Below are 24901 nucleotides of genomic sequence, written 5' to 3' on the forward strand. Positions count from 1 at the left end.
GAGCGCACTGACCACCAGGGGGCAGCTCCTGCATTGAGCGTCTGCCCCCTGGTGGTCAGTGTGTGTCATAGTGACCAGTCATTCCCAGTCTTTCTGCTATTAGGGTCAGTTTGCATATTACCCTTTTATTATATACGATAGAGGCCTGGTGCATGGGTGGGGGCCGGCTGGTTTGCCCTGAAGGGTGTCCCAGATCAGGGTGGGGGGCCCACTGGGGTGCCTGGCCAGCCTGGGCAAGGGGCTGATGCCTGTTTATAGCTGGTCACACCCCCTTCAGGGTGGGGGTCCCCACTGGGGTCTCTGGCCAGCTGGGTGAGGGGCTGATGGCTGTTTGCAGGCTGGTCAAGACCCTCCCTCCCCCCGTGGGGATCCTCACCCCATGGCGGTTTGGCCAGCCTGGGTGAGGGGCTGATGGCTGTTTCCAGGCTAGCCAAGCCCCCCTGGTGATGGAAGCTCCCAGCCTCTCCTTTTTTACTTTTTTTTTTATTCTGGGATTTATTTACCTTCTATAATTGAAACTTTGTTGCCTTCAGTGGAGCTCAGAGCTGGCCGGGAAACTTGGCTTCCTCCATCACTGGAGCAACCAAGCCTCCTGCTCGCTTCAGCTCTGTGGTTGCTGGCCACCATCTTGTTTGGGTTAATTTGCATATAGTCGCTCCGATTGGCTGTTGGGCATGGCTTAAGGCATAGCGAAGGTACAGTCAATTTGCATGTTCATCTTTTATTAGTGTAGATTTCAAGCAAGCTTATGAAAAAGGCATTTACTTCCAATTCCGAAATCCATCCTATTTGACTATGTTAGGGAATCGGGAAGATCCTGGTGCCAATGAAAGTAGCAGTGAATTTGAGGCTGAGTGAGTGGGTGGAAGGCAGAGGCTGAGGAGGGGGCCCCGCATCAGAAAAGGTTGTGGTTGGAGCCAAGGGCTGCCGAAAGGCCAAAGCTTTGCTTTGGGAAGCCCTGCGCTGTGACTATTGCACGGACAAGTGACTGTTCTCATGGGGGGGGGGGGGGGCGGGGCAGGAGTAGAGGCACCTCTGTTTAGTCCACTGGGCCCTAGATAACTTGTTAGCTTAGGACTTAGGGATGTCTTCAGAAAAGAGGAGGTGTGAATGCCAATGTCTTATCATATTTGACCATAACCAAGGCCTTAGAAACGATTGCAGTGGGTTTGCCTCCTTCTGTATGATTATCTGTATTGCAACCCCCCTCCCCTGCCATGGTAATTACTCTCACTGCTCCACCACCATTACTACCCTGCTTACTGCGCACCTGCAATGGGCCAGGCCCTGTGCTGGGTGCCGTATGTACATTTCTCTAATGCTCGCAGCAACCTTGCCTTGAAGGTGTGATCATCCTATTTAAAGGAAGAAATGAAGCCCAGAGGGATTCAGTAGCCCAAGGTCACAGGTAGTTGGTGGCTCCTGCTCCCAAAGCCCATGTGCTTCCCACGTTGCCAGGCCCAGGCCTCCCTCTGCTACTTCTCCTGCCGCTGTCCATGGCTCCTCCTCCTGAGGGAGCCGCCACAGCAGTTCCATGGTCTCTACAGGCCAGACACCCTCCCCTGGCTTCCCGCCCCCACCGGGACTCCCCAGGGTCCCCACTGGCTCCTTCCCTGGGACTCGGCACCCTTTGGCTTCTGCGGATGACCCCCCTGAGTTGTGCTAATACATACCAGCCTCCTGCCCCCCAGCACCCCACAGTAAGGGACGGCAGGGACAGAGCCCAGAAACCCATGTGGGTTAGACAGAGGGCCTGGTCCACTGCACCCGAGAGGAGCAACAAGTCAATGCAGCACATAAAACATGACTTGAACCTGACAGCTGAAACCGTTTCCATTTGATTTTGTCTCCTATTTATAACCCCGTGGGCACGTTCTCCTCATCTCCAGCCCCGGCAGCTGGAGAGCAGCCCCCACATCAAGGAACACCGACTGTTAACCACAGGCCGGCCGGCCGGCAGCTTGCCCGGCCCTGGGCCTTACCCGGGCACGTTTCCCTCTGCTGACTTTTTTAAAGCACCAGCTGATTTAAATGAATAGAATCGAGCTTTGTCTTGGGGGAAGAGTTTATTATTTATATCAAGGAGCCATGTAAAACTCACTGTTTGCATGTTTTAACCCATCTAAAAATTATATACAGGGTGTCCCCAACCATGCATACACACTTTAACAGCTGATACCTCAATGTTGAAAATGAATGCATTTTAATAAACACTGCCTTTATAATGATTCAAAGTGTGCGTATACGTTGTTGGGGACACCCTGTCTATTGCCAAATCACACAGCATCATGCTTGGATTTTATTTCACGCCCTTAGTAGAACCGTGCCCTCACCTCCGCAGTCACTAAGGGGCCCGTACAAACCAGCCTCAGTGAGAGGGGCTTTGGGAAGAGGTGGAATGTACCTACCGTACCCTCACTGGCACAGAGGAGCCTTGAGTGTAAAAGTCTAAGGCAGTGGTTCTCAACCTTGGCTGCACATTACAATCATCTGGGAATCTTTTTAAAATCCTGATTTCTGGGCCTCATCCTCCGGAAATTCTGTTTCTTTGTTACTAATGTTGTGGCCCCGCCCCATCACAAAGAAACAGAATTTCCGAAGGACGAGGCCCAGAAATCAGGATTTTAAAAAGATTCCCAGGTGATTCTAATGTGCAGCCAAGGTTGAGAACCACTGGTCTAAGGCCAGGCTGCATGGGCCCGCCACTCACCCCAGCCAGAGCCACATCTGCAAACGGAAGGAAGGGCTGTGGTCTGCAGCTCCTCCTCCAGGGCAGGCCTTGGAAGCTGGCTCTGTCCCTCCTTCGCTGAGATAAGAACATCTAAGCATCTCAAGCAGCATCTCTTGGACAGGCGCCCACACAGCCAGGAGCCCTCAGCTCCCCGAGGGGTTTTGTACTGAACAATGCAGGCTGGGAGCCGAACTGAAATTTCTCCTGTGCTTACCTACGCGCACATTTGCGTGAGCTTTTAACAAATGAGCCTATTTGCTTAATTCTCTGAACTGTTTATAGACTATTATCACATGCTGGAATAGTGATATTAATAAGCTCCTTAGCTTAATTAAGCATAGACAGAGCCAAATGCCTAAGCTTCCGACAGAATGCGCTAATCTTGGGTGATTATGGTGATTACTTGGGTAGCCAGAATGAAAATCCCACAGAAGAAGAAACCGGGTCTCCCAGACATGGTATCATTGGATCATTTTTTATAAATGAGAGCACCCCCCAAAGTGTGATCCCCATGCCCTGCCCCAGTGATCAGAGGGGAGCGGTCTGGAAGCCCAGACTGTGTCTGCCGCTTCAGCCTGAGTTGAAACGCTCATCCATTACGAGGCGCACCTCCTCCGCAAGACGGCGAGAGGGTGGCGGGCGCTCTTGAGAAACCTGAGGGGGCGTGGGAGGAATCATGTCAAGTTACAATGTTTTTCTTCAAATTATTATCTTTAAGAATGAACTGCTTTTTCCTCTCTCTGTGACTTAGTAACGTTACCAAATATGGTGCTTGGCATCCTAAATGGAAGAAGAATCTTGGATTCTGGACAATTGAAGTGTCATTTTGGGATGATAACGCGTTGAAGTGTTTGCTCGGCACTGAGACCATCCCCATCACTGGGCCTTTCTCCTTGGGGACCCCAGGAGGCACCTGTCTTCCTCGCCCCAAAGGAGGGCGAAGGCTTCTCAGACACTCCCCGCCCAGGCCAGGGGCTCACGGCTGCGGTGTGGGCTCCCTCGGACCCGCCATCCTCACCGCCACCCCTTAATCCGCAGGCTCCCGGGCAATGACAGGGCTCCCACAAATAAGCTGGGACGAGTCACTGCCCAACCCTGTCGCTGAGACGGGTCATGAACATTGCAGTCAGCACCCGGGGCGGATGCGTCACACGTGTGGCAGGTGCCCAGCAGAATTTTCACATGCTCTCTAACACCTCACTTCCCTCTCAAGGAAGGGTATTGCAATGGCTTTTTAATTTTTTATTTCTTTTTATCAATATATGCAAATATACTTTTACATAAACTGTAAGTCAGACACACTTATTAAAGCACGATTTTTTTCTCATCTGACTTGGCACTGCCTCTTCTATCCAATTCATCTCCCACCATCAGGTAACCCATCGTAACAGCTCTGTGGCTGTCCACTCCCATCACCTCCCTGCTCATAAGATCATGCATAAGTGCACACATGCATGCACATGTACACATGAACACTCACTCATACATGCGCACGCACAACCACACGCACACACACACACACACACACACACACACACACACGTAAGGCTCTTGCCTTTGTTTGACCAAGAACAGGATCATTTACACCCTTTTATCCCATCATCTCTTTTGTTTCCTTTACTCTCTTTCCCTGCTCTGTTGTATTGTTAAAATTTTTCCATTTTTTCCCCGCAACCCTCCCCCCATCTTTTTTCTGATCCTCTGTCTATTTGGGTGTATTTTTATTTTCTTGAGTTAAAAAGTAATTACGACATGTCCGTAGTTAATACAGATGCGTCCTCCCTGCACCCACTTCCAGGGCTGCAGCTCGGTGAATCCCCATCGGACGTCCCCTCACCTTATCTCCATCAGGCATGATTGCTTAACGTTTCACACACACACACACACACACACACACACACACACACACACACGAGCTTTTATGGTCAATAGTTAAATATTTTATTTGTCTTTATGCTCATCATTGTCCCTCTTATCCCACCTATCTCTGCTTATTTTTCATCTTATCGATCACAATGATAATTTTTACCCTTGGTGTCAGGCACTCTTCCAGGCACTGTGCCCATGTGACCTGATGCAGTCCTCACAGCAGCCACTGTTATCACCCCTACTTTTCACTTGCAAACACACCCGGAGCAAGTAGCTCAGTGGCGTGCCCGCCAGGGGCCTGTCTCGGAGCCCAGGCACCTGACCTCGTGCATGGCTGCCTCTCGGCTGAGGTCTCCTTAGGGCAGGGGGCTTCTGTGGGTGGGATATGCTTGGTCCTCTTATCACAGAACATGGCTTTATGGCACCCTCACCTGTGAATGGCAGTTTGACAAACTATCAAATTCAAGTTGACGGCACTTCCCTCCATTGTCTCCTGGCACCTGTTGAAGTGTTTGCTCGGCACTGAGACCATCCCCATCACTGGGCCTTTCTCCTTGGGGGCCTGTTGTGCCCAGGCAGGTCCCCTGGAGGCGGGTGGGGCGGCCCCTCCTCCCTGAAGCCCTGTGGTTGCGGTGAGGCGTCCAGGGGCGGGTTTATTGACATCCATCCTGCTCGGTACTCGGAGTCACGCTCAATCCGGGGGCTGACGGCTCTCTTCGTTTGGAAAATCCCAGCTGCTGTCTCTTCACATTTCCTTCTTCCCCGGCCCCTCTCTTCCTTCTTCCGGAACTCGAGTTAGACGGACGGGAACCCTCTCGGAAGCTTCCCCGCGGCTTTGGCGGCTCTTGCCCATGTTTCTCTCTTCTGTGTTTGGACGAGTGTTTCTACACTATCTTCCAATTCACTGGTTTGCCTTTAAAATATGTCAAGTCTGTGGTTTATTCCCTCGTTCCTTCTATTGATTTTTTTGTTTTGTTTCCATCACTCTAATTTTTATTTCAAAATTCCTTTCTTTCCACTTACTGTTTTCTTGACACCGATTGGTTGCATGGTTTCTTTTAAAGAAAGCTCCCGCCTTTATTAGTCTCTGAGTACTCTCAGCACGCTTACCTCCACATCTGTCTGGGAAGTACAGACTGGCCCGTCGTCATGGCGAGCAGCCCTCACATCAAGTACCAGGCCCGCTGCACCCAGCAGAGCAGCCCCCTCCGGCCGTGTCAGACTGCGCCTCCAGGATGGTGCTCACAGCGCTGCCTGTGTTTGGGAGTGGGAGGCAATTCCGCTCTTCCAACCTCAGGAAAGGGGCATCAAATGTCGGGGTGCACACTGTGGGGTGTATGCCGCAGTTAGTCACTGAGAATTAGATGCACACAAAGCAAAATGAGTAGATGTCAAAAGCAGGCCTGATAAGTAAGAAACAGAATGAGAACTGTAGCTCAATAAAAAACTGTAACACAGGCGGTCAGAATGCAAACAATAAAAGTGTGTGTGTCCAGGAGTTAGGCTGCCTGCCCATTGGAGGGACGGGGGGCGGGAGGGGATGGGCCGAGGCGGGGATAGAAATGCGCACACGCAGGCGTGCAGACTGCTGGGGACCGTGCCGTAGACTGGAGAGCAGGACTAATTCATCCTCTGAGCTTCTGCATCAATAAATGTCTTGATCTGCCTGTCCAGGAAATTGCTTTCATCTGTAACGAATTCGTGTTCCAGCTATTGATTTTGCTATCTTTTCTAGCATTAGATTTCTTCATATAGTTTGGCATTTGGGTGAGCAGGCCCATTTTTAATGAAACACATTTTCTTTCTTTCTCTGTGTCTCCCTTTGTGCTCGCCCCCCTCCGCCTGACAGACCCTCCAGGCCCCCGTCCGGAAGTGGCGGTGGACAGTGGTCATTGGAGGGACACTCCAGGGCAGTGCTGGGCTGTGGCCGACCTGGCCACGGAGTCACGGGCAGCTGTGCTTCCCAGCTGGAGGGGGCTGGCTTTGCCCCTCTCTCCCTTCCTGGGCGCCGTGGGATGTGCACCAGAGCCCCAAGCGGCGTCTGGCAGCAGTTTTCTTCTCAGTCCCCTTTCACTCACAGGTTGGGTGATGGGGGTCTCACCCCAACCTGCAGCTTCAAACTCTGGGCCAGGTCTCAGCCCCCGTCTCGCGTGTGCCCTTTTAGTCACCCTCCCGCCCCCGGACCCCGAGCCTTGCGAGCTGAGGCCTGGCTCCACCCGCCATCTTGCATCTCCGTCTCATGTCCAGGCTTCAGAAATACGTCCCGTCATCTAACCCAGCCATGTTTTCTCGATAGTCTCTCCTTTTTTTATTTTACCCACCACAGCTACTGTGGAGAGAGGTGGTTCCTGTCTCCATAGATATTCAAATGATTCAAGCAAGTTTAAATAAACCTGATGAAAGGTAGATTAACAAGGAGAAGAGGCGTGGAAGGATTTACAGTTTGTTGGCAATTCATCTCAAGGTGACGCATCCAGTTTAGGCTAAGCCCGTCGCTTTCACAGGTAGCCGTTCAAGCAGCCTTGAGAAAGCCTAGCCTTCAGTGACCACCGCCTCCTCTGTTAGCACAAAGAAACTGGCTTCCCCCTCTCGGCTGCATCAACACCTAATTCAGGGCCCCAACCAGACCTTCCCTTTCAACGGGGCCCCTCAGGCAGGAGACGTAGTCTGTGTACCTCCCCTCGCCCCAGTCCACTACAATGTTTATTCTACGTGGATTTTACTGGCATGTGAGCCATAGAGGTGAACAGAAGAACCCATTTGACCAGAGCTTTTAGTCATTACCTAGGACTCTGGACTCCAGTATGAATAGATTCAGTCTAGCCCTAGCTGGTTTGGCTCAGTGGACAGAGCGTCAGCCTGCAGACTAAAGGGTCCCAGGTTCAATTCCAGTCAAGGGCACATACCCAGGCTGCAGGTTCAGGCCCCAATAGAGGGTATGCAGGAGGCAGCCAATCAATGATTCTCTCTCATCATTGATGTTTCTATCTCTCTCTCTCTCCCTCTCCCTTCCTCTCTGAAATAAATAAAAACTTATTTTTTTAAAAAAATAGGTTCTGTCTCCCCCAGCCCTACATTTCCATTCAAGGCCCCCTTCCCAGCCCTGCCCCAGCCAGCCTTGCCCCTGGCCTCGTATTGCCCAACAGTCTAGCCTTCTGTGGCCAGAATGCCTTTCCCAGGCCCACCTTAACAGATCTGCTCTTTGGGGATCTACTCAAGGCTCACTGTCAGTAATGATGCCTTTCCTGATGCCACTTACCCACCTCTCCCTCCTCTAAGCTTATCTCTGCTGTCGATTTGACATTTAGCCACCAGGACCTGTCATCTTATGTATGTAATATCTTTTCAATGTCAGAAAGTGCCTTAATACCTAAAACTCATGAGGTGTATCGGCTGTGGAGGTTCACTCTCCCTTGATGCTCCAAGATTCCTGAGAGACGGTGAGGCAGATAGTATCACAGTTATAGCATTATTCTCATTTTTTCAAATGATAACATTGCGGCTTGGAGATGTTAAGTAACCTGCCCAACCAGGAAGTTGGCAGAATTGGGATTTGAACTGAATTTTGTCTATCAACAAATTTGTAATAACTTTCTACTATAATCAAAATGACAAAGAGGTTGGCTTCTCCTCAAATCCAACCTAAGTGGCTGGTTATAGCTGCCCAAAGTGCTGTGTCAAAAAGCCAAACTCAGTCCGACCAGTGTGGCTCAGTGGTTGAGCGTCAACCTATGAACCAAGAGGTCATGGTTCGATTCCAGTCGAGGCACATGCCCAGGTTGTGGTCTTGGTTCCCAGTGGGGGGCATGTAGGAGGCAGCCAATCAGTGACTCTCTCTCATCATTGATGTTTCTATCTCTCTCTCCATCTCCCTCCCCCTCTGAAATCAACAAAAATACAACAACAAAACAAAAAAACAGCCAAACTCAGGCTCAGCATGACAGGGAACCGTCCACAATGAAGGAACAGGGTCAGCGTGGGTCCAGCTATGGAGGAAGAGCACTCGGCCACCTGTTTGCCGTCCCCTGCCGCATGCTAACTTTCCTGAGCTAGGAGAGCATTTACTACCGGTTGCATTTACATTACATGCACAGGAGCATTTACATTCTACAGCCCTTGGAGCAGAGAGCTTACCCTATAGCAGATGAGCGTCCAGCAGAGACAGGCTCCCACAGCCTGCAACAGCCCCACCAGGGGCTGTGAGCGAGCAGCCCCGCTCCGGACCAGCTGAGCGGCTTGGCTCGGTGACTGATTCCAAACTAGCAGGCATGCAAAATACAGTGTGAAGCTTAAGGAAAACTGTTTGACCCAGAAGACTGAGCATCAATGTGAAAAATAAGTGGCAATGCTTCTCCGCACGGTGATAATACTTTTCTCACGCACGACCTGGTACAGAGAAGCCGAATGCCGTGCGGAACGCACACCCTGCGCGTGGCTACTCCTAAGGTCGCGCATCTCCTCTGGGGGACCCCCCCACCCCATCATATGTGATCGTTCCTGATTTCCTATATCTCAAGATTCCTGGGAGGATCAAGGGATAAGAGACCAGCATTCTCTGATACCCGACCCCATTACCTGCTGCTGCCATCCCTACCCTGACAATTAGTGAATAAGAAAGGGAATGAATTTCTGGCAGGGACTGCTGTCAATTACTGGAGACAACATGACCAATTACCACTCTTCTCCAAGCCAGCTCTGCTCGCCTCCCCGGCCTCCCTCCCAGACCACCTCCTGCCTCGGGCCCGGAGTTCTGTTTCCGCCTCATCTCTTTACCATACCTCGGGAAGGGGACGGGTCCAGGAACCCAGGCCAAGACCAGCAAATGTATCACCATGCTCATGACAGCAAGCTGCATGCGGAGCGAATTCCGCAGCCCCCACCCCCTCAGCTCCTCCCTCTGCCAAAACCAGGGGAGCTGTAAGATGCCGCCCACTGCAGACTTATCTCCACATGAGGACTGGTCCTGTTGGCAAATGCAGTTAGGTATCAGCCATCGGGCTATTTTTAGAAGCTTGTTTGGGAAAATCTCAAAAACAAAAATTGCCCCGTGGTGAGAGATGTTAGCCAATTCGCCGAAACAGAGCATCAGTAAACACATTGTAAACGTGCCGTTAGCAATATGGAGCGAGACGGCCTTCTGTCCCCCAGGAATGGCTCACTGCTCTGTGAGCAGGTAGGATGCCCATAGCGTTTATACACCTTTCCATCCTGGTGGCCAAATCCTGTCTTTATTCACACGAGCAGCTCTTCCCAGGCTGGGGCTGTGAGGTCCTTGACCCGGTCTTCCAGAGGCGCTTCCCAGGGTCCGGCCGAGGGAGCGGTCATTCCAGCTGGAGTTGGAGGTCATGACAGGCCAGGCTGAGCACCCACTGGGGCAGTGCATGAGGCGGGGCATGTCGTCAGGGAGACCCAGGTCAGGGAGGCCAGTGGTGGGGAAGGCAGGGGTCAAGGAGGCGCCACAGGAGCAGGTCACCCGCAGTGTCACTGGGAGGAGGGTCCCAGGCTCCTGGGCGGCGCCTGCTGCCAGGCCCCTGGGCCAGGTCCCAGGAAGCAGGCCTGGCCCCGGGGATACTGGGTCTCCCCACTGTGGGCAGGAGAAAGCCCTGCTAGCCTGCGCTAAGCAAACAGATGAGTCTAAGTGTGTGCTCCGTTGTCCCAGCACCGTGGCCTTTTATTTGAAGAACTAGAGACCTAGTGCATGAAATTCATGCATGGGGGGGGGGGGCGGGGGGATCCCTCAGCCTGACCTGTGCCCTCTCACAGTCCGGGAGCTCTAGGGGGATGTCCAACTGATGGCAGTCACACATCCTTAGCACTGCCATGGAGGCAGGAGAGACTCCTACCACCGCCGCTGCACTCACCAGCCATGAGCCCAGCTTCTGGCTGAGTGGCGCTCCCCTTGTGGGATCGGGCTGAAACCGGCTCTCCGACATCCCCCAAGGGGTCTTGGACTGTGAGACAGTCCCCACTGGTGCACAGTCGGGGCCGGGGAGGGACGTAGGAGGTTGGCCACCTGGGGAGGGACCACAGGAGGGCTCCAAGGTGTGTCCAGCCTATCTCACTCAGTCCCGATCAGCCAGACCCCATCAGCAAGCTAACCTACCGGTCAGAGCATCTGCCCCCTGGTGGTCAGTGCACATCATAGCAAGCGGTTGAGAGGCCTTAGCATATCATTAGCATATTACGCTTTGATTGGATGAATGGCTGACCGGTCAACTGGACGCTTAGGATATTAGGTTTTTATTATATAGGATGTGTGTGCTGTGCTTTAAAATTCAAGTCAGTGATATTGATTCAGCTGGAGTCTCAGCCCAGCAGCACCCCTCACCCCAACTTCTTCACTCTGCTGATGAAGACAGTGATGGTCGTGTCCCTTGGGTGGGGGCAGGGGGAGGTCCCACCTGGGGCTGGGGCTGGGGCTGGCCTGCGGTTCAGGCCATGTTCCTGTTGGCTCGGGGCCCTCCCAGTGCTTATCCTTGGGCCGGGTGTCCACTTCCCCAGCTCCCTCTCAGCACCCACCTTCCCCACCGGGAATTGGGGGCAATCATTGCTACGCCCCTGGCTTCCTCTCTGTGAAGATGCAGACTGGCACAGTGCACGCCTGGGCCCACCTGCACAGCAGCCTCCGAGAGGGAGCGAAGGAGCTGGTTGGACCCAGAAAGGACACGTCTGAGTGGAGGAATTCTAGCACCCTGAGGGGTAGAGGGCCTTCACTGCCGACGAGAGAGGATCCTTTCTCTGCTCTTCCAGGCAACTGACCAGCCAGAGTCTAAGAGTACAAGGAAGCAGGTGTGGACGCCACCTCAGTAATTCCTTATGCAACATCATCAGTGGGACAGCCGGGACACACACAAGTGGGCGGGGAAGTGGCCATTTCATTCTGTAGAAGGCATTCCTAAAGGTGGTGGGAAGCTAAACTGAATGACCTCTGACCCAGTCATGACGTTCTAGGCGTGCCCGAGAGCTGTGAGTGAGCGGCAAGGCCTCCTGTGACCGCTTCATTGACTGCAGTTCAGCCGCAGCCTCTGAGGGGTCGAATGCACTTTGTGTCAAGAAAGAAATACATGAGACAAGGGAGCGATGAGGTTCCCAGGCTCCCGTGGAGTCCCCCAGCGGCCGGACCACATCTCCCAATGGGACAGGCACTGTAGACAGACTGACATTTTAACTGGCGTGCTGAGCCCTCGCACAGAAGCCTCAGGGCTGTGGCTTCCCCTCCCTCGGGCACAGACTCCTAGAGCTTTAGAGGTGGAGGGAACCTGCGGGCCTGTTGTCCCAACCCTTGCCCAGGGCAGGCGTTCTCACGCCAACCACCCAGCGCGGTCACCCAGCCTCTGCCTGAGCAGGAAGAGGCTCAGCCAGCAGGTTAGTCCATTTTGAAACCACTTAGTCCGTGCTGAGACAGTCCTCTTGATGAGCTGTTTCTTCCTCATATGGAGCCCACGTCTGCCTTCAGTCAGCATGACTTTTGCCCTCAGCAGTCGGACAAAAACAAATGTTTTCTCATCCCCTTGACAATGTTTAGATTTTCTAAGACAGCAGTTATCTCCACGCCTCCTCTCCCTCCAAGTACTTTCCTCCCCATCCAAATGCCGTGGGTCACCTCAGATAGTTCTCATCTGGCATCGTTTCAGACCCCTCACCATCCCAGTTACCATCTTCTAAATAGTTTCTGTCTTACTAATGTTCCTTATAAAGAGTTGCTCCTAGAACAAATACCAACTGTGGTCTGATGACTGCTGTCACCTCCTTTGATCTGCACACTATACTTTTATTAATACAACCTAGAATTATATGTGCTTCATACCAAATGGTCAACTGTTGTGTTTATCTTAAGGTGTTGATTAACCAAAACTGCCATCTTTTTCTTCTGACACAATTTCATATAGCTTAAAAGAATTAAGTGGATTTAAAACTGGCCCTGTAAGTTATTATAACATCAAACCCTGACTCCCCGTGTAAGAGATCAGAGCCCTCGCAAAGATTATCAGTGACAGGCTAAGTAGTTGACCCCCAAAATGATTGGCTCCAAAGGTGAAATGTGAATTGGCAGTGATGTCCCAGGGCCCCAACCTTTGCAGCCTCTTCTTCCAACAAAATTCGGGCAGAGAAGGGCTCTTCTTGGAAGCTGCGCCTGCTTTTGTCTCCCTCACTCTGCCTTTCTTTTCAGCTTGCCCCATGCTCCTGAGGCCGTCTTCCTCCCACCCCCTGGGAACTCACTAGCGGGTTTCCTTTGTGTCTCCGACAGGTCACCTGAAGGAAGCAATCACCCAGCGGCATCTGCAGCAAGCAGCTCTAGGTGAGTACAGAGTGGAGGCTGCGGGAGGAAGGTGAAGGTTACGCCAGCTCACCTGCCTGGAGCCCCACCCTCAGCTAGAACATAACCCGCCCAAACCCTCAGGAAGCTGAGGGAAAGGAGGTCTGCTGTCAGTGCAGCTTCCTGCCACACCGGGGACCAGTTTCCCCCACCTGTGTGCTTGCTCCCAGCCTCAGCACCAGACACCCCACCCTCCCAGCTGCTGCCTCATCCTCCTGGCCTTGTCCACCCCACACCCCAAACTAAATTCACCCCGTATCCCAGCCCCTCAGAGTCCTACTCTGAGCTTCCTAGAGCCACTGCTAACTAGTCCTACAGTGAGGACTGGTGGTTAAAGCAGCCTCCGTGCCCATCTCCTTCCATCCTCACCACCGTCCAAAAGGTAAGTGCACTTTCCGTGTGAAGGCGGTCCAACGACTTCCCAAGGTCACAGGGCTTCTCAGTGTGAAACTCGAACCCGGACCCAGTTCTCTGAGCCTGCACTTGGTGCTTTTAGCCCCACGCTGCTTTTGCCCACAACCATGGCATACGCACTTCTGCACATTGATAATGCGAACACTAAACAAGCACCGTGACATTCTAACTCGAAGGCCTTTGGCGCCTTTTAAGCAGCGACATCTGCAGACAATGCTCCCTCTGACCTGTGCCCCGAGGAAGTGTGCTGGGAGGAGCGTGCAGCCCCAGAGAGGCTGATGGGCAGGCGCCTGGGCAGGGCCAGCGTGCTCCTCGCAGCCTGGGACCCAGCACACAGGCAGCTTCAGTTAAATATGCAACGTGCTTATTCCAAACCAAGAGCTTGTCCAGGGTGGCCTGGCCCTGGAGTGGCCCGGACCTGAGAAATCCAGCAGCAGGGACTCCTAGCGGAGAATAGCGGGCAGCCCAGGGTCACGAGGATGACCCCTGTGACCTAGGAACTTGATCATTAGGAAGGCTGGTCGTTTGGTTTCAGTAATAATAATGATCGTTTCAACAACTGCTGATTACATCAGAAATAAAGAGCAGCGAGGCCCGGGACACACCGGCCAGAGCTCGGCCCCAGGACTGAGGGCAGGTCAGCCTGCCAGGCCTGCCTCCTGTATGTGCCTCTGAGGGTGATGGTTAGCGGGGCTGGGTGACTGTCGTGAGCTGAGCGGCGCCCTGAGGAGGAGACTGACCGGTGAAGGGAGGCCAGGCCCAGGGACGTGAGAGAGCACCGCAGGCCATGTCAGAAGAGCGCGTGCTACCCTTTCAAGAACTTGGGAACCGCGTTAAACACAGCTGGCGTTAAAAGTTAATTATATACAATTAAGTAAATTACATTGAAAAAAACAAAGGTAACAAATACAGTGGGGCCTTGACTTACGAGTGTCCCGACTAACGAGTTTTTTGAGTTACGAGCCATCTCTAGGCCGATTTTTTGCTTTGAGTTGCGAGCTAAAATTAGGGTTACGAGCCGGCTTCAGATACCCCACCGCAGTGAACGCCACAGTGAATGCCACATCAGCCCAGCATCACGTGTCTCACTCGTTCACTTTTTGATTTGACATACGAGTAATTTGAGTTACGAGCTCCGTCACGGAACGAATTAAACTCGTAAGTCAAGGCCCCACTGTACTCAAAATCCACCCCTTCCTGAATAATTTACCACATTTTACTGTCATCTCTGTGCTCGAGGTCATTGACATCGCGGGGTCTGTCTCATGGAGATGGATTTGATGGTGGGGCTCCCCGTGTGTCTCCTTAGGCCACGTTCAGGACGTGGCCCAGGCAGCTTGAGGTCAGCGTGGTGGGAGCGTTTACACAAAGGGACTGACACATGTTATAAATGGAGCCCGTGGTTACACATCTACCATTACACCACTGGCACGGACAAGTGTCCGTTGAGAGGCCAGCTTCTGCACATGTGTGTGTGTGCACGTGTATGTGTGTGTGTGCGTGTGCTCTCGTGATGACTTCTACCCGCTTCCTGGCTAAAAGTCCATGGCGGCCCTCCTTCATGGCCTGCCTCCCACGGAACCCTGTCCTTTATAAAGTCAGTGGGCAAGGAAACCAAGGGAGACAGCGGGGCAGGCGAGGCCGGGCCCAGCAGCCCCCCGATGCGACAGCCAGGGTCCGAGGAGGTCTCTGGGAGACACATCAATGGCCAGTTCTAAGAATGTCATGTACAAGCAAAAGTTACTGGTGGACTTAGTGCGGGACCCACTCCCACCCACTGCTTCAGGAAACAATGAAACAATGTTCTTTTTAAATTAAGCAGCATTTGGGAACGATTCTACTTGAACTAGATTCAGCTAGCGCCTGAATTCCGTGTGCTCCCCCCACTTTGAGGTCCTGGCTACGATGGCACAGTATTGTCATCATGCAGATGACACAATCAGCAGGCCTTCTCAGTTCTTCACCACGAGCCAGGCATGACTCTGTGCTCTTTGCCTGTGTTTCCTCCTGTGATGCTTCTAAAACACCCACGAGCAGATACGACTGTTGCCCTGGCTTTACCATTAAAGCTCAAAGGGGTTACGCGCACGTGCTTAATGTCGCTCAGTTAAGGATGCAAACATGACAGTGCGGCTCCAGATCCCGCGCTCCCACCCCCACACTGCGCTGCCCTCACCCTTGCCAGGCGGGCATCGCGGGTCCACAGAGGGCAGAGGTCCGATGCCTGCCCTAGCCAGCGGGAGGGGCCACATGCATAGAGAAAACTCTATCTAATTTCAGATTTAGACACATATGCATTGTGCCACTGTGTCCTCTTCCCACTGCAGTCCCCGGAGCCGTTCAACCGTGACCTGCCCCCGGTCACCACGGCGGCTCTGTCCTCCAGCCCCACACACCTCTGCGAGAGCACCAGCCCTGTTTTGTAATTATCCGTTCCCATAGCTATTCTCCACGCTAAAACGTGGGCTCCCAGAAAGTCGGGTGAGTCTCTGTACCCCTAGCAGCCAGCACGGGCAATAAATAGGTCCAATCAGTGCTTCCCCAGATGGCTTCCAGACCCACACATCTTGCAAAAGCATAATGAGACACTGGAACATAAAATAAAATAAGTCCATTAAAAGCAGTGGAAGGAGTAAGTGCTTTGGACCCCACAGCTGAGCAGATTATAACACACAGGCGATAAATTCCTCTCTCCCTTATCTAGCCGCGAGGCAGAGAGAGAAGCGCCCTGAGAGCCAGTTTCTTTCCTGACAACAGGAAGCACGCTCACTAATTTACCCGCAAAAATAGAATCTCTCCCTGGAACCAAACACAGCCAGGACGTGTGGCGCAGACCCTTGTGTGAAGGACAGAGTGGCTTCGTGAGCGACGTCTCCCACTGCAGCTCTACAAAACGCAGGAAAGGCTGTTCAAGCACACTTCTTAGCCGACCCCCGTAACAGCGCGAGCGGACACTGCAGCTCAGCTCAGGAAAGTGTGTGTGCGTGGCCGAGGTCCTGCGCCAGGCACCTGCGCTCCGTGGCCCACGGAGCGGGATGGAGCGCGGGCCAGCCCCGAGCGCCGGCTCCTCCGTGTCTCTCCTGAGCAGTATCTGACCAGGGACTGGCTCTCGCTCAGCTGCCGTCTAAGTCCTACCAAGTGCCTGTGACTAAAGCGTAGGAGACACAGGCCCTGCTGAGCGGCTGTACGATGTGTCAGGCGAGAGGGACTGGCCATCGGGCTTCGGGAGGGAACTCACCTGAGGATGTGGCCTGGAGGACACTGAGACCACGGCCTGGGCTGAGCTTAGAGAAGGGGCAGGACTCAGAGCCCAAGTGCAGAGGGCAGGGAGGGGTTGTTGTGGGTGTGTGGGGTATGTGACATGTGTATGGTATGCATGATGTGTGTGGCATATGTGGTAAGTGTAGTGTGTGCATGGTATGTGTGGCTATGTGTGTATGGTGTATATGTGTGTGGTGTGTGTGGTATGTGTGCTGTGTGTGGTATGGGGGTATATGTGTGCTGTGTGTGGCATGGGTGTGGTATGTGTGGTGTATGTGTGTGCTGTGTGTTGTATGTTTCTGTGTGTGGAGGGGGAGGAGGATGACTTTTTGGGGAGTGGATTTGAAGCAGGGGGGTGCTGAAAGGGTGAGTTGAGGGGTTCAGCGAGGACCTTGGACCTGAGCCTTTACCTTTCTGCCAGCTGAGCCACTGAGCATTCGCCAGCACGGAGGGTTGGGTCAGGGGCCGTTGGGAAAGAGAGAACCCCAGGCAGTCGCCGAGTTCCCATCACTGGCCAACTCCTGAGGAGTGACAAATCCATCTTCCGCCCTGACCACCGCCCCAGCCTTCCCCTGCCCCTGCCCCACTGTTCCCTGGGCACACACACTCCCAGCCCAGCCAGGAGGGCCTGGCCAGCTCTCAATGAGTCTGCTGCTGCGGACACACAGGTCTGAGGCTGCCCCGAGAGTCCCACACTGGCCACACGTCTGCCCGCCTGGCCTCCCCCTGGGGGCTGGGTGGTCAGTCCGTGATTTTGTCTGTGGAAGAAGGAAGTGGGGGATCCTGCCCCTGAGAAGCTCAGCCCTCATTGGATGACACCTCACCTGTCTCCACAGTTATCCCTGCCCCAACTTCTATGAAAGCATGACCTGCTGGAACATTCCGTCGCCTCTGTTACAGGCATGTCACAGGAGATAGCAACAATAATGATGAAGATGAATTAATGACAAGGCAAGCTCCACAAGCAGGCCACTGGCAGGTTCCAAATGGCGTCAGAGGTTCCCCCACAAACACTAGCCTCCCCCCACCCCACCCCGGGGGGAAAGCAACCCCCAGGCCAGTCCCCTGTGGCCGCAGTGCCCCCGGGGGTTGGTCCCTGTCCCTGAAAACAGGGCAGCCACTGCCCATCCCCAGCGGGGCCTTGGGAGCGTGGGGAGGCCCCAAAGCCCAGGGCTCCCTATTTCACTTCATTGTTCCAGCTGAGTGTCTCCAAACAGCTCATTTCCCCCAAACAGAATTCCTGCAGTGCCCTCTAGTGGCGACCCTGCTGTCTCAGAACAGAAGCCTCTGCAGCCACCACTTTCTCCCACCCCGTGTAAAATCGTTTAAGATTGCCTGCACTGCTCTTTGGAATTCTGCACCTGATGTAACAAATTTAAGAGAAAGCAAAAGGCCAGACTGTCATCCGTTTACTCACCAGGCTCCCTGAGCCCCTGCACAGCCCCAGGCCGAGTGTGCAGCAGGCGTTCCCCATGGGCAGAGGAGCCGCTGGCTGCTGCAGAACTGGGGGGACCCCTGGCATCGCCCAGCGCGCGGTCCTCACAGCGGGCCTGTGGGATCCTGGGGGCGGGGATAGACACTGTGAAGTGGCAGGCCTTGGGAGTTTCACCCACCCTGATTCAACCAAAGCTGTCAGCACGTCTTGGTCCCTTCAGACGAAGGCATGGATAGGACGTTTCCAAAGGCAGGTCGTCCTGGCTTCCCTTCCCAGAGCTGTTTCTTCTGGAATTTACCACTTTGTATGGTAACTGTTAGTCTCTTCTGCGTCTCCCCAACACCGTGCACAGTGATTGGCACACAGTAGGTCCTCCGTCAATGTTTGTTGAATAAATCAGTGATATCTCAGCATCAAATTTTTGCCTTAACGACGTACCAGACACCAGCTAAGGGGCTCTGGGCCCAGGTTCCAACACCTGTGAAATGGGGTGGTTGGGCCAAATGAGAGTCTGTGCCCAGCGCAGTCTCTGGGCCTTAGCTGGCACCTGCTGATGGCTTGTAGAGTGAACAAAGGAATCGAGCTCTCCCAGCCCTCAGGGCACGCAATTTACCTCCTTGTGAACGCAGGCTTCCTTGGGACATGCGGGAACACTCGCCCTTGGTGAGGAGACATGGAGGGCTTGGGTGGGTTGGCGGTGTTTTCATCTTCTCAGAAATGAACCGTCGAGATGCAGAATGTAAAGAAAGCTGCCCCGAGGCTGAGAGGGCTGTCAGTTGGTCCCAAAGGACTCGGGTGGCTCAGTACAGCTGGTGATAAAGTCTCACCCCTGAGCCTATTCTAATCCCTGGCTCCTGTGAACATAGGACCAGCTCCAGTGATGCAAGGGCCCTGACCAAGACTCCAGGCTCAAGGCAGAGGCTGAGAGTGAGAAGGGTCCCCACCCCTGTCCCTGCCCAGCTTCCATCGCCCAGGCTCCGGGCTCTGGGTACTCCCAGTCTCCCCTCCAGCCAACCTGGAGAACGGAAGGGCTGTGGCATCAGCACTGGGGCCAGGCATGGGCAGCGGCTGTGCTTTAGTCAAAAGAGCCCTCACCTGGGACTCAGGAGTCCCCTGCTGGAGTCGCACCTCTACCATGTGCTAGTCCTGTGGCCTTGCTCCATTAATCGTCCTGAATTTCCGCTTCCTTCTCCATGTGAGAACATCTGCTCACCGGGCTGGCATGCGTGTCAAGCACCGTGTCCACGTGATGGAGCAGAACTGTCATGGTCTCGGACTCTGAGAGCCGGAACCACGCGAACCAGACAGCCAGGCACACAGAGCCCGGCCACAGAGCCCACTCCGGCGCTGGGCCACCAGCACCAACGGGCACAGCTGTGGGGGTCCCACTGTCCCCGCATCTGCTCACAGGCACTATTCATCCGTCTACTGTGCACAAGCGCAGCCGGGCCCAGGACTTGGCCACTGATGATCCTGCCACCAGTTGCTGAGCCATTTTTCATCTCCCAAATATGTGCGGAACCACGCCTGCTACTTTGAATGAATGAGGCATTTGACTAAAGTCCTGGTCTGCCTGCGCTGCCACAACAAATCACCACAGGCCAGGTGGCTGGCAAACAGAGACTTATTTCTCACGGTGCCAGAGTCTGGGAGCCTGAGGTCGGGTGCCAGCCCCGGGTTCTGGTGAGAGCCCTCTCTGGCTGGCAGACTGCTGGCTTCTCATGGTGTCTTCACGTGGAAAGGGGTGAGCGCGCCCTTTCGCCTCTTCTTATAATGGCGCTAGTCCCATTCATGACGGTTCCACCCTCATGACCTAAGTTACCTCCTGAAGGCCACCTCCAAATACCATCACACTGGAGATCAAATTTTAATGCATGAATTTGGGGAGAGGGGACACAAAATCTCAGTCTATATCAAACATAGAAAACAAAACTCTAGTAGAATGTAGTCTTGTAGAATCTAGTCTAGTAGACTAACATTTATTATGGCCGGTCCCCTTTCCACCTGCATGCTCTCTCCCTTACACGTGATAAAAATCACCGCTTGTGCTTGGCGAATCTCAGCCCAGGGAAGGTCGCTGTGTTTCCTGGACCGAGTCTGCTGTGTGTGTGTGATGAGCTTCCCATTTCTTCGAAGAAGTTGAGTTTGGAGTGACCTCCCAACAAGAAAGCAGGGCCATCTGTGCTCAGACACAAGCCATAGGTGCCGTGTTCCAAACTACCAGCAGGAAGCTTTGAGTCGGGAAACCACGAGGGAGCCGTTGTAAGGACCCAGGAGTCAGTGCAAGAGAGACATGTAGTCCGTCAGGGCAGAGTTGTGGGCAGGTGGCACCCAGGCAGCAGAGCAGCAAAGTTCCCATTCAGGAAGAAAAAGGAAAAGAGAAGTAGGGAAAAGTGAACGGTATAGTTAAAGTCTATGAACAATTATTTGGGGACGATTCTGGCAATATCTGGCAAAACTGAAGCTATGCAAACCCCCACCCCTGCCATGTCCATGCCCAGGAACATGCCCCCAGAGAGGTGTCACGTATGTGCCCCAGGTGCTCATTGCAGCATTGTCCTCATCACAGCAAAATTAGGCAACGAGCCCAAGGTCCCCAGGACAGGGTGGAGAGATGAGCTACGGCTCTGATATAGTCACACCATGGGACACTGTAGAGAGTCAACATGAATAAACTAGATCTACATGGGACACTGGGAATGAATCTCAAAAACACAGTGGTGATTGAAAGAAAGAAAATTGCTGAAGACTATGTACAGAATAATACCATTTATGCAAATCCCCAAGTTTTCAATACTGCTTATTGGGGAGAGGAAATGGGAGCTTTGTACATTTTGTCGTGAAAGACAACATGAATGCCGAAAGATGCACAAAACATACATGCACAGGGGTCCAGGCCAACAAATATTTACAAAGAGAACACTATGCTACCTCCTCTCAGGTCAAGAGCGAGCTATGTCATGTTTAAGGGGCATCTATATTTATAAAAGGCTAATATGCTAAGTGTCCGACCATACTGACCGGTCACTATGATGAGCACTGACCACCAGGGGGCAGACACTCAATATAGGAGCTGCTGAGCTGCGGTGACTTGGCAGCGGCAGTTCTCGGGTGACACACCCTGAAACCAGAGAGGAGGGAGCCCGATTCCTCACGGGGCCACGTGATTCCACCTCCGGCCGTGGGTTATATTGTTGCTGGGGCACTGTCGGCCCGAATCTGGTTTACTGCACACTTGCATTTGCATTCCACACCCTGTATGACAGCAACTTTGCAGAGGGCCCTCTCGCACTCTAAGACTCCTCGGCGATGTCAGAGAGCCGGTTTCAGCCCGATCCCCGCAGGCCAGCCCAAGGGACCCCACCTGCTGGAGGGACCCCGCTCACTCCACAGATGCCCCTGAGCCACAGCACCACCCCAGGTGCGGCAGGCCAGGGAGGGACCAAGGGAGGTTGGCTCCAGGGCATGTCAGCCTGTCTTGCCCAGTACCACACCAACGACTACCTTCTAATTAATTTCCTTTCAGTGTGCACAAATCCGTGCACCAGGTCACTAGTTAAAGTATAGAGTGAGAATCTGCGAGCAGGTGGGCTGTTTCAGGGACAGAGGAAAGTGACTGGGGAGGGCATTGCAGAGGCTCCTGACAGCTCTGCAACGCTCAAGTTCAAAAACAAAAACTGAAGCAACTGTGGCAACTAGATTATTCAAAACATGGAGATGGTGCATGCGTGTTATTTATATAATTCTCTGAACGTTTTTGTCTTTAAACTGGTTTATAATAATTTCCAGAACTCTACAAAGAATTCAATTCTAAGAGTTCAGAGATCAAATAAAATGACCGTGTCAGCAGAATTGTTGTGATAATAGAGGTAGTAAAAAACGAATCCCAATTTGATTCTGATTAACCTTCATTTTCCCCACTACCATGTATGTGAGGATCACTTTGCTTAAAGATGAAAACAAATTCACTTCTCATTTCTCCTCCGGCACACTGTCCCTGCTAGGCACTCGGAGCTAAAGCCTGTGTGCCTGGCACGTCCGCCGCACTGGAACGTGCTCAGAAGGCCACCTTTTCCTCACTCTGTCCCTGTCTCTTTAATCTTCACCGTCGGGCAAGTCCTTCCTCTGTCCCTGGGTGGAAATTGGGCTTCCCAGACTCACTGGTCATTCATTGTAATTACAAACAAAACCAACAACAGAAAAACATTAGTCATTTTACGTTATAACTATAGTCTCAATAATTCAAATTTCATTCAAAGATAAGACTTTTTTTCCTTCCCCAACTAAGGCAACCTGCCAGGAAGGTGGGGTCCAAGGTCGGCTCCTGTCTCCCTCACTCACGTTCTCCCAGTCTGCTGAGCTCAGTGTCCCAGGAGCGGAGAGAAGAGGGGAGAACGGGCAGCTGACTGGAGCAGCTGGAGCAGGCTCTGTGCTTTCTGGGTCCCTGGGGGTCCCTTACCTGAAGGTTCCTCACCTGGGGAAACCACCTAATTCGAGCAGATGTTCACCCACTTTGAACCTATATGGGTGAGGGCCCAAACAGGAAGCAGATGGCAGCACTCAAATCAGGTGTTGTGAAGAGAGTTGAATAAAGGTTTATTGACAAAGCTGAGAGCACAGTGTAGGGAGACTGCCGCACCCCAGTGGTGGTAACAGCAGCAAGGCAGTGAGCAGAGCAGTGAGTGGGCGCCGGGACCTGATGAGGGAAAGGGCTGTGCAGGGCGTCTCTAGCCATCTGAGAGCCATGACCTTCAAGCAGTGCATCCCTCTCAGGGCACCTGCAGAGATGATTGGGGGCGGGCGGGGGGGGGGGGGGGGCGGAGTGCTACCTCAGCTTCTTTCTCCTCCTACCCTCCAGTCACTTCAGTCACTTGCCCATGTTCCCCATTGGCTGAGCCCGGCCAGAAGGCGGGTGGAGGGCGGTTAGGAAGGCCAGTGTCCTACCAGCCAGCCTCCTGGGACCAGTCCTAGTTGCTGGAGAGTGGAAGAGGGCGGAGGGTGGATTGGCAAATGGAATGGGTCCAACGCACAGCCCCAGCGCCTGTGGTCCACGGCCAGGCCCCTTCCTGCTGAGGCCCCGTGTCCCCTCTAGGAGGACCTGTTTAAAGGGATCTGAGTCTTCAGTGAAATGCGGGAGAGTCAGATGGGCTGCAGCAGCTCACACCGGCTCATGAGGGCTTCCGTGCACAGCTCTTCCCGCTCCAAGTCAGGAGCGTCATGCTGGCAGCCTAAAATCGGCCGTGATGGGAGTGTGTCCACCACAAAAGTTGGCAGCACGACAAGTCAGGGTGTGTGTCTGTTCGTTTATTTGTTTGTTTTTTAGGAGCTGGTGGTTAAACATGTGCCGGCCCAGTGAGGTGACCCCACCCTGACTCTCCCCAGCTGTAGCCCAGGCCGGGTCACAGGGACACCGCGGCAGCTCTTCGCTGTTGCTCCTAGCGCATCATCAGCCCCCACCCTACTCCCTGGAGCAGCAGTGTTCCACCATTTTCACCTCCTGGCACACACAACTAATTATTACAATTCTGCAGACACCAAAAAATACATTTTTTGCTGATCTGACAAAAATAGGTATAATTTTGATTCACTCACATCAGATGGCTATTGTTGTGTTGGCAGGTGTCATTTTTTAATTTAACAATCTAAGGGAAAAGAGATCAGTGCCCCTGACTAAATAGTCAGGTGTTGCATGTTTTAAAAATTCTTGCTGCACACGGTTGAAAATCCCTGCTCTAGAGTTCCTGAGTGGGAATCAGACACCAGCCCACTGTGCGTGCACACGCACACGCGCGCGCGCGCTCACACACACACACACTCCACAAACACACACACATACATACACACACACACACACTCCCAAGGACGCTGATCGAGCTTTCTGAGTGGTCTCCTTCGAGCCTTGAGACTACTGTTGTGGGAGGAGAAGGACTGCCACACACGTCGCCCCACGAAGAAGATAAGTGGACGTAAGGCAGGCGCTCGCTCTCTTTAAGGAAATTCTCTTCAAAAACTTCTCTCAGCCCTTTCCAGTATGGACATGGGTATTTTGCTTGTCTGCGGCCTCTTGCCGTCATACTTGGAAGACGTGCAACCCCACTGCGCGCTGTCTCAGAACTTCGGACTGTATGTGATACATTTTTGCCAAATGAGCATATTGACTGAACAAATTGCCTAATAGCAGATACGTTTTCCAAACGTGGGAGGACACAGTTTTATCAAAGATCCTCAACCCAATTCCTAAACGCCCTGACATTCTCTTGTAAGCCAGTCAGGACGATCACCCAGCCCCACCAGCCATCACCGTCAGAGGCACGTGTGGGAGGCAGGGCCGCTCACTCCCACAGGCACCACGGAAACTGTCCCCCGAGAGGCTGTGTGTCCTGAGAACACTACCAACTGGCTGCGTCCCGTGTGACTGACGTGACTGGGTTTGGGGGGTGCCAGGGTTCCTGCTCATCTCTCTCTGAAAAGCCACGGGGACTGGGCCCTGCGGTCACCACTGGTCAGTGAGGCTGAAGTAACAGAAGGTAGAATCTCGAGGGACTCAGACTCAGTTCAGATGCCAGCACGCCTCCGTGTGTGTGTGTGTGTGTGTGTGTGTGTGTGTGTGTGTGGTGAGGAGGCCACGGTGGGCTGGAAAGCAGGTGGGAGGGGCCTCAGCACAGGCTGGCCTCTGGGGGCCAGAAGCCTCGGAGAGCATCCCCAAGCCAGGCTCTAAGCGGCTGCCACCAGAGAAATGCTGACTAGAAGCCAAAAGATGGGTCTGGGGTTCAAGCAGAAAGGACGGTAAAGAGACGGGAGAGAGTGAGAGCTTTGGGAGAAACCTCGGTGAGGCTGCAGCAAGTAGCCGGCTTCTGTGTGGTCCGCAGCCTCC

The 24901-nt window shown here is 53.3% G+C and overlaps 1 protein-coding gene across 1 annotated transcript in view; it reads left to right on the forward strand.

Moving 5' to 3' along the window:
* Positions 1-24901, forward strand: part of LOC132237632 (kinesin-like protein KIF6) — an 85327-nt gene that overhangs the window by 33970 nt on the left and 26456 nt on the right. The window contains exons 3-5 of the mRNA XM_059702259.1: positions 12849-12899; positions 15225-15244; positions 15659-15753. Coding sequence (XP_059558242.1) covers positions 12849-12899; positions 15225-15244; positions 15659-15753 — 166 coding nt within the window. The remainder of the gene's footprint in view (positions 1-12848; positions 12900-15224; positions 15245-15658; positions 15754-24901) is intronic.

Source organism: Myotis daubentonii, chromosome 6 (assembly GCF_963259705.1).
Source record: "Myotis daubentonii chromosome 6, mMyoDau2.1, whole genome shotgun sequence".
In the NCBI taxonomy this organism is placed as follows: domain Eukaryota; kingdom Metazoa; phylum Chordata; class Mammalia; order Chiroptera; family Vespertilionidae; genus Myotis; species Myotis daubentonii.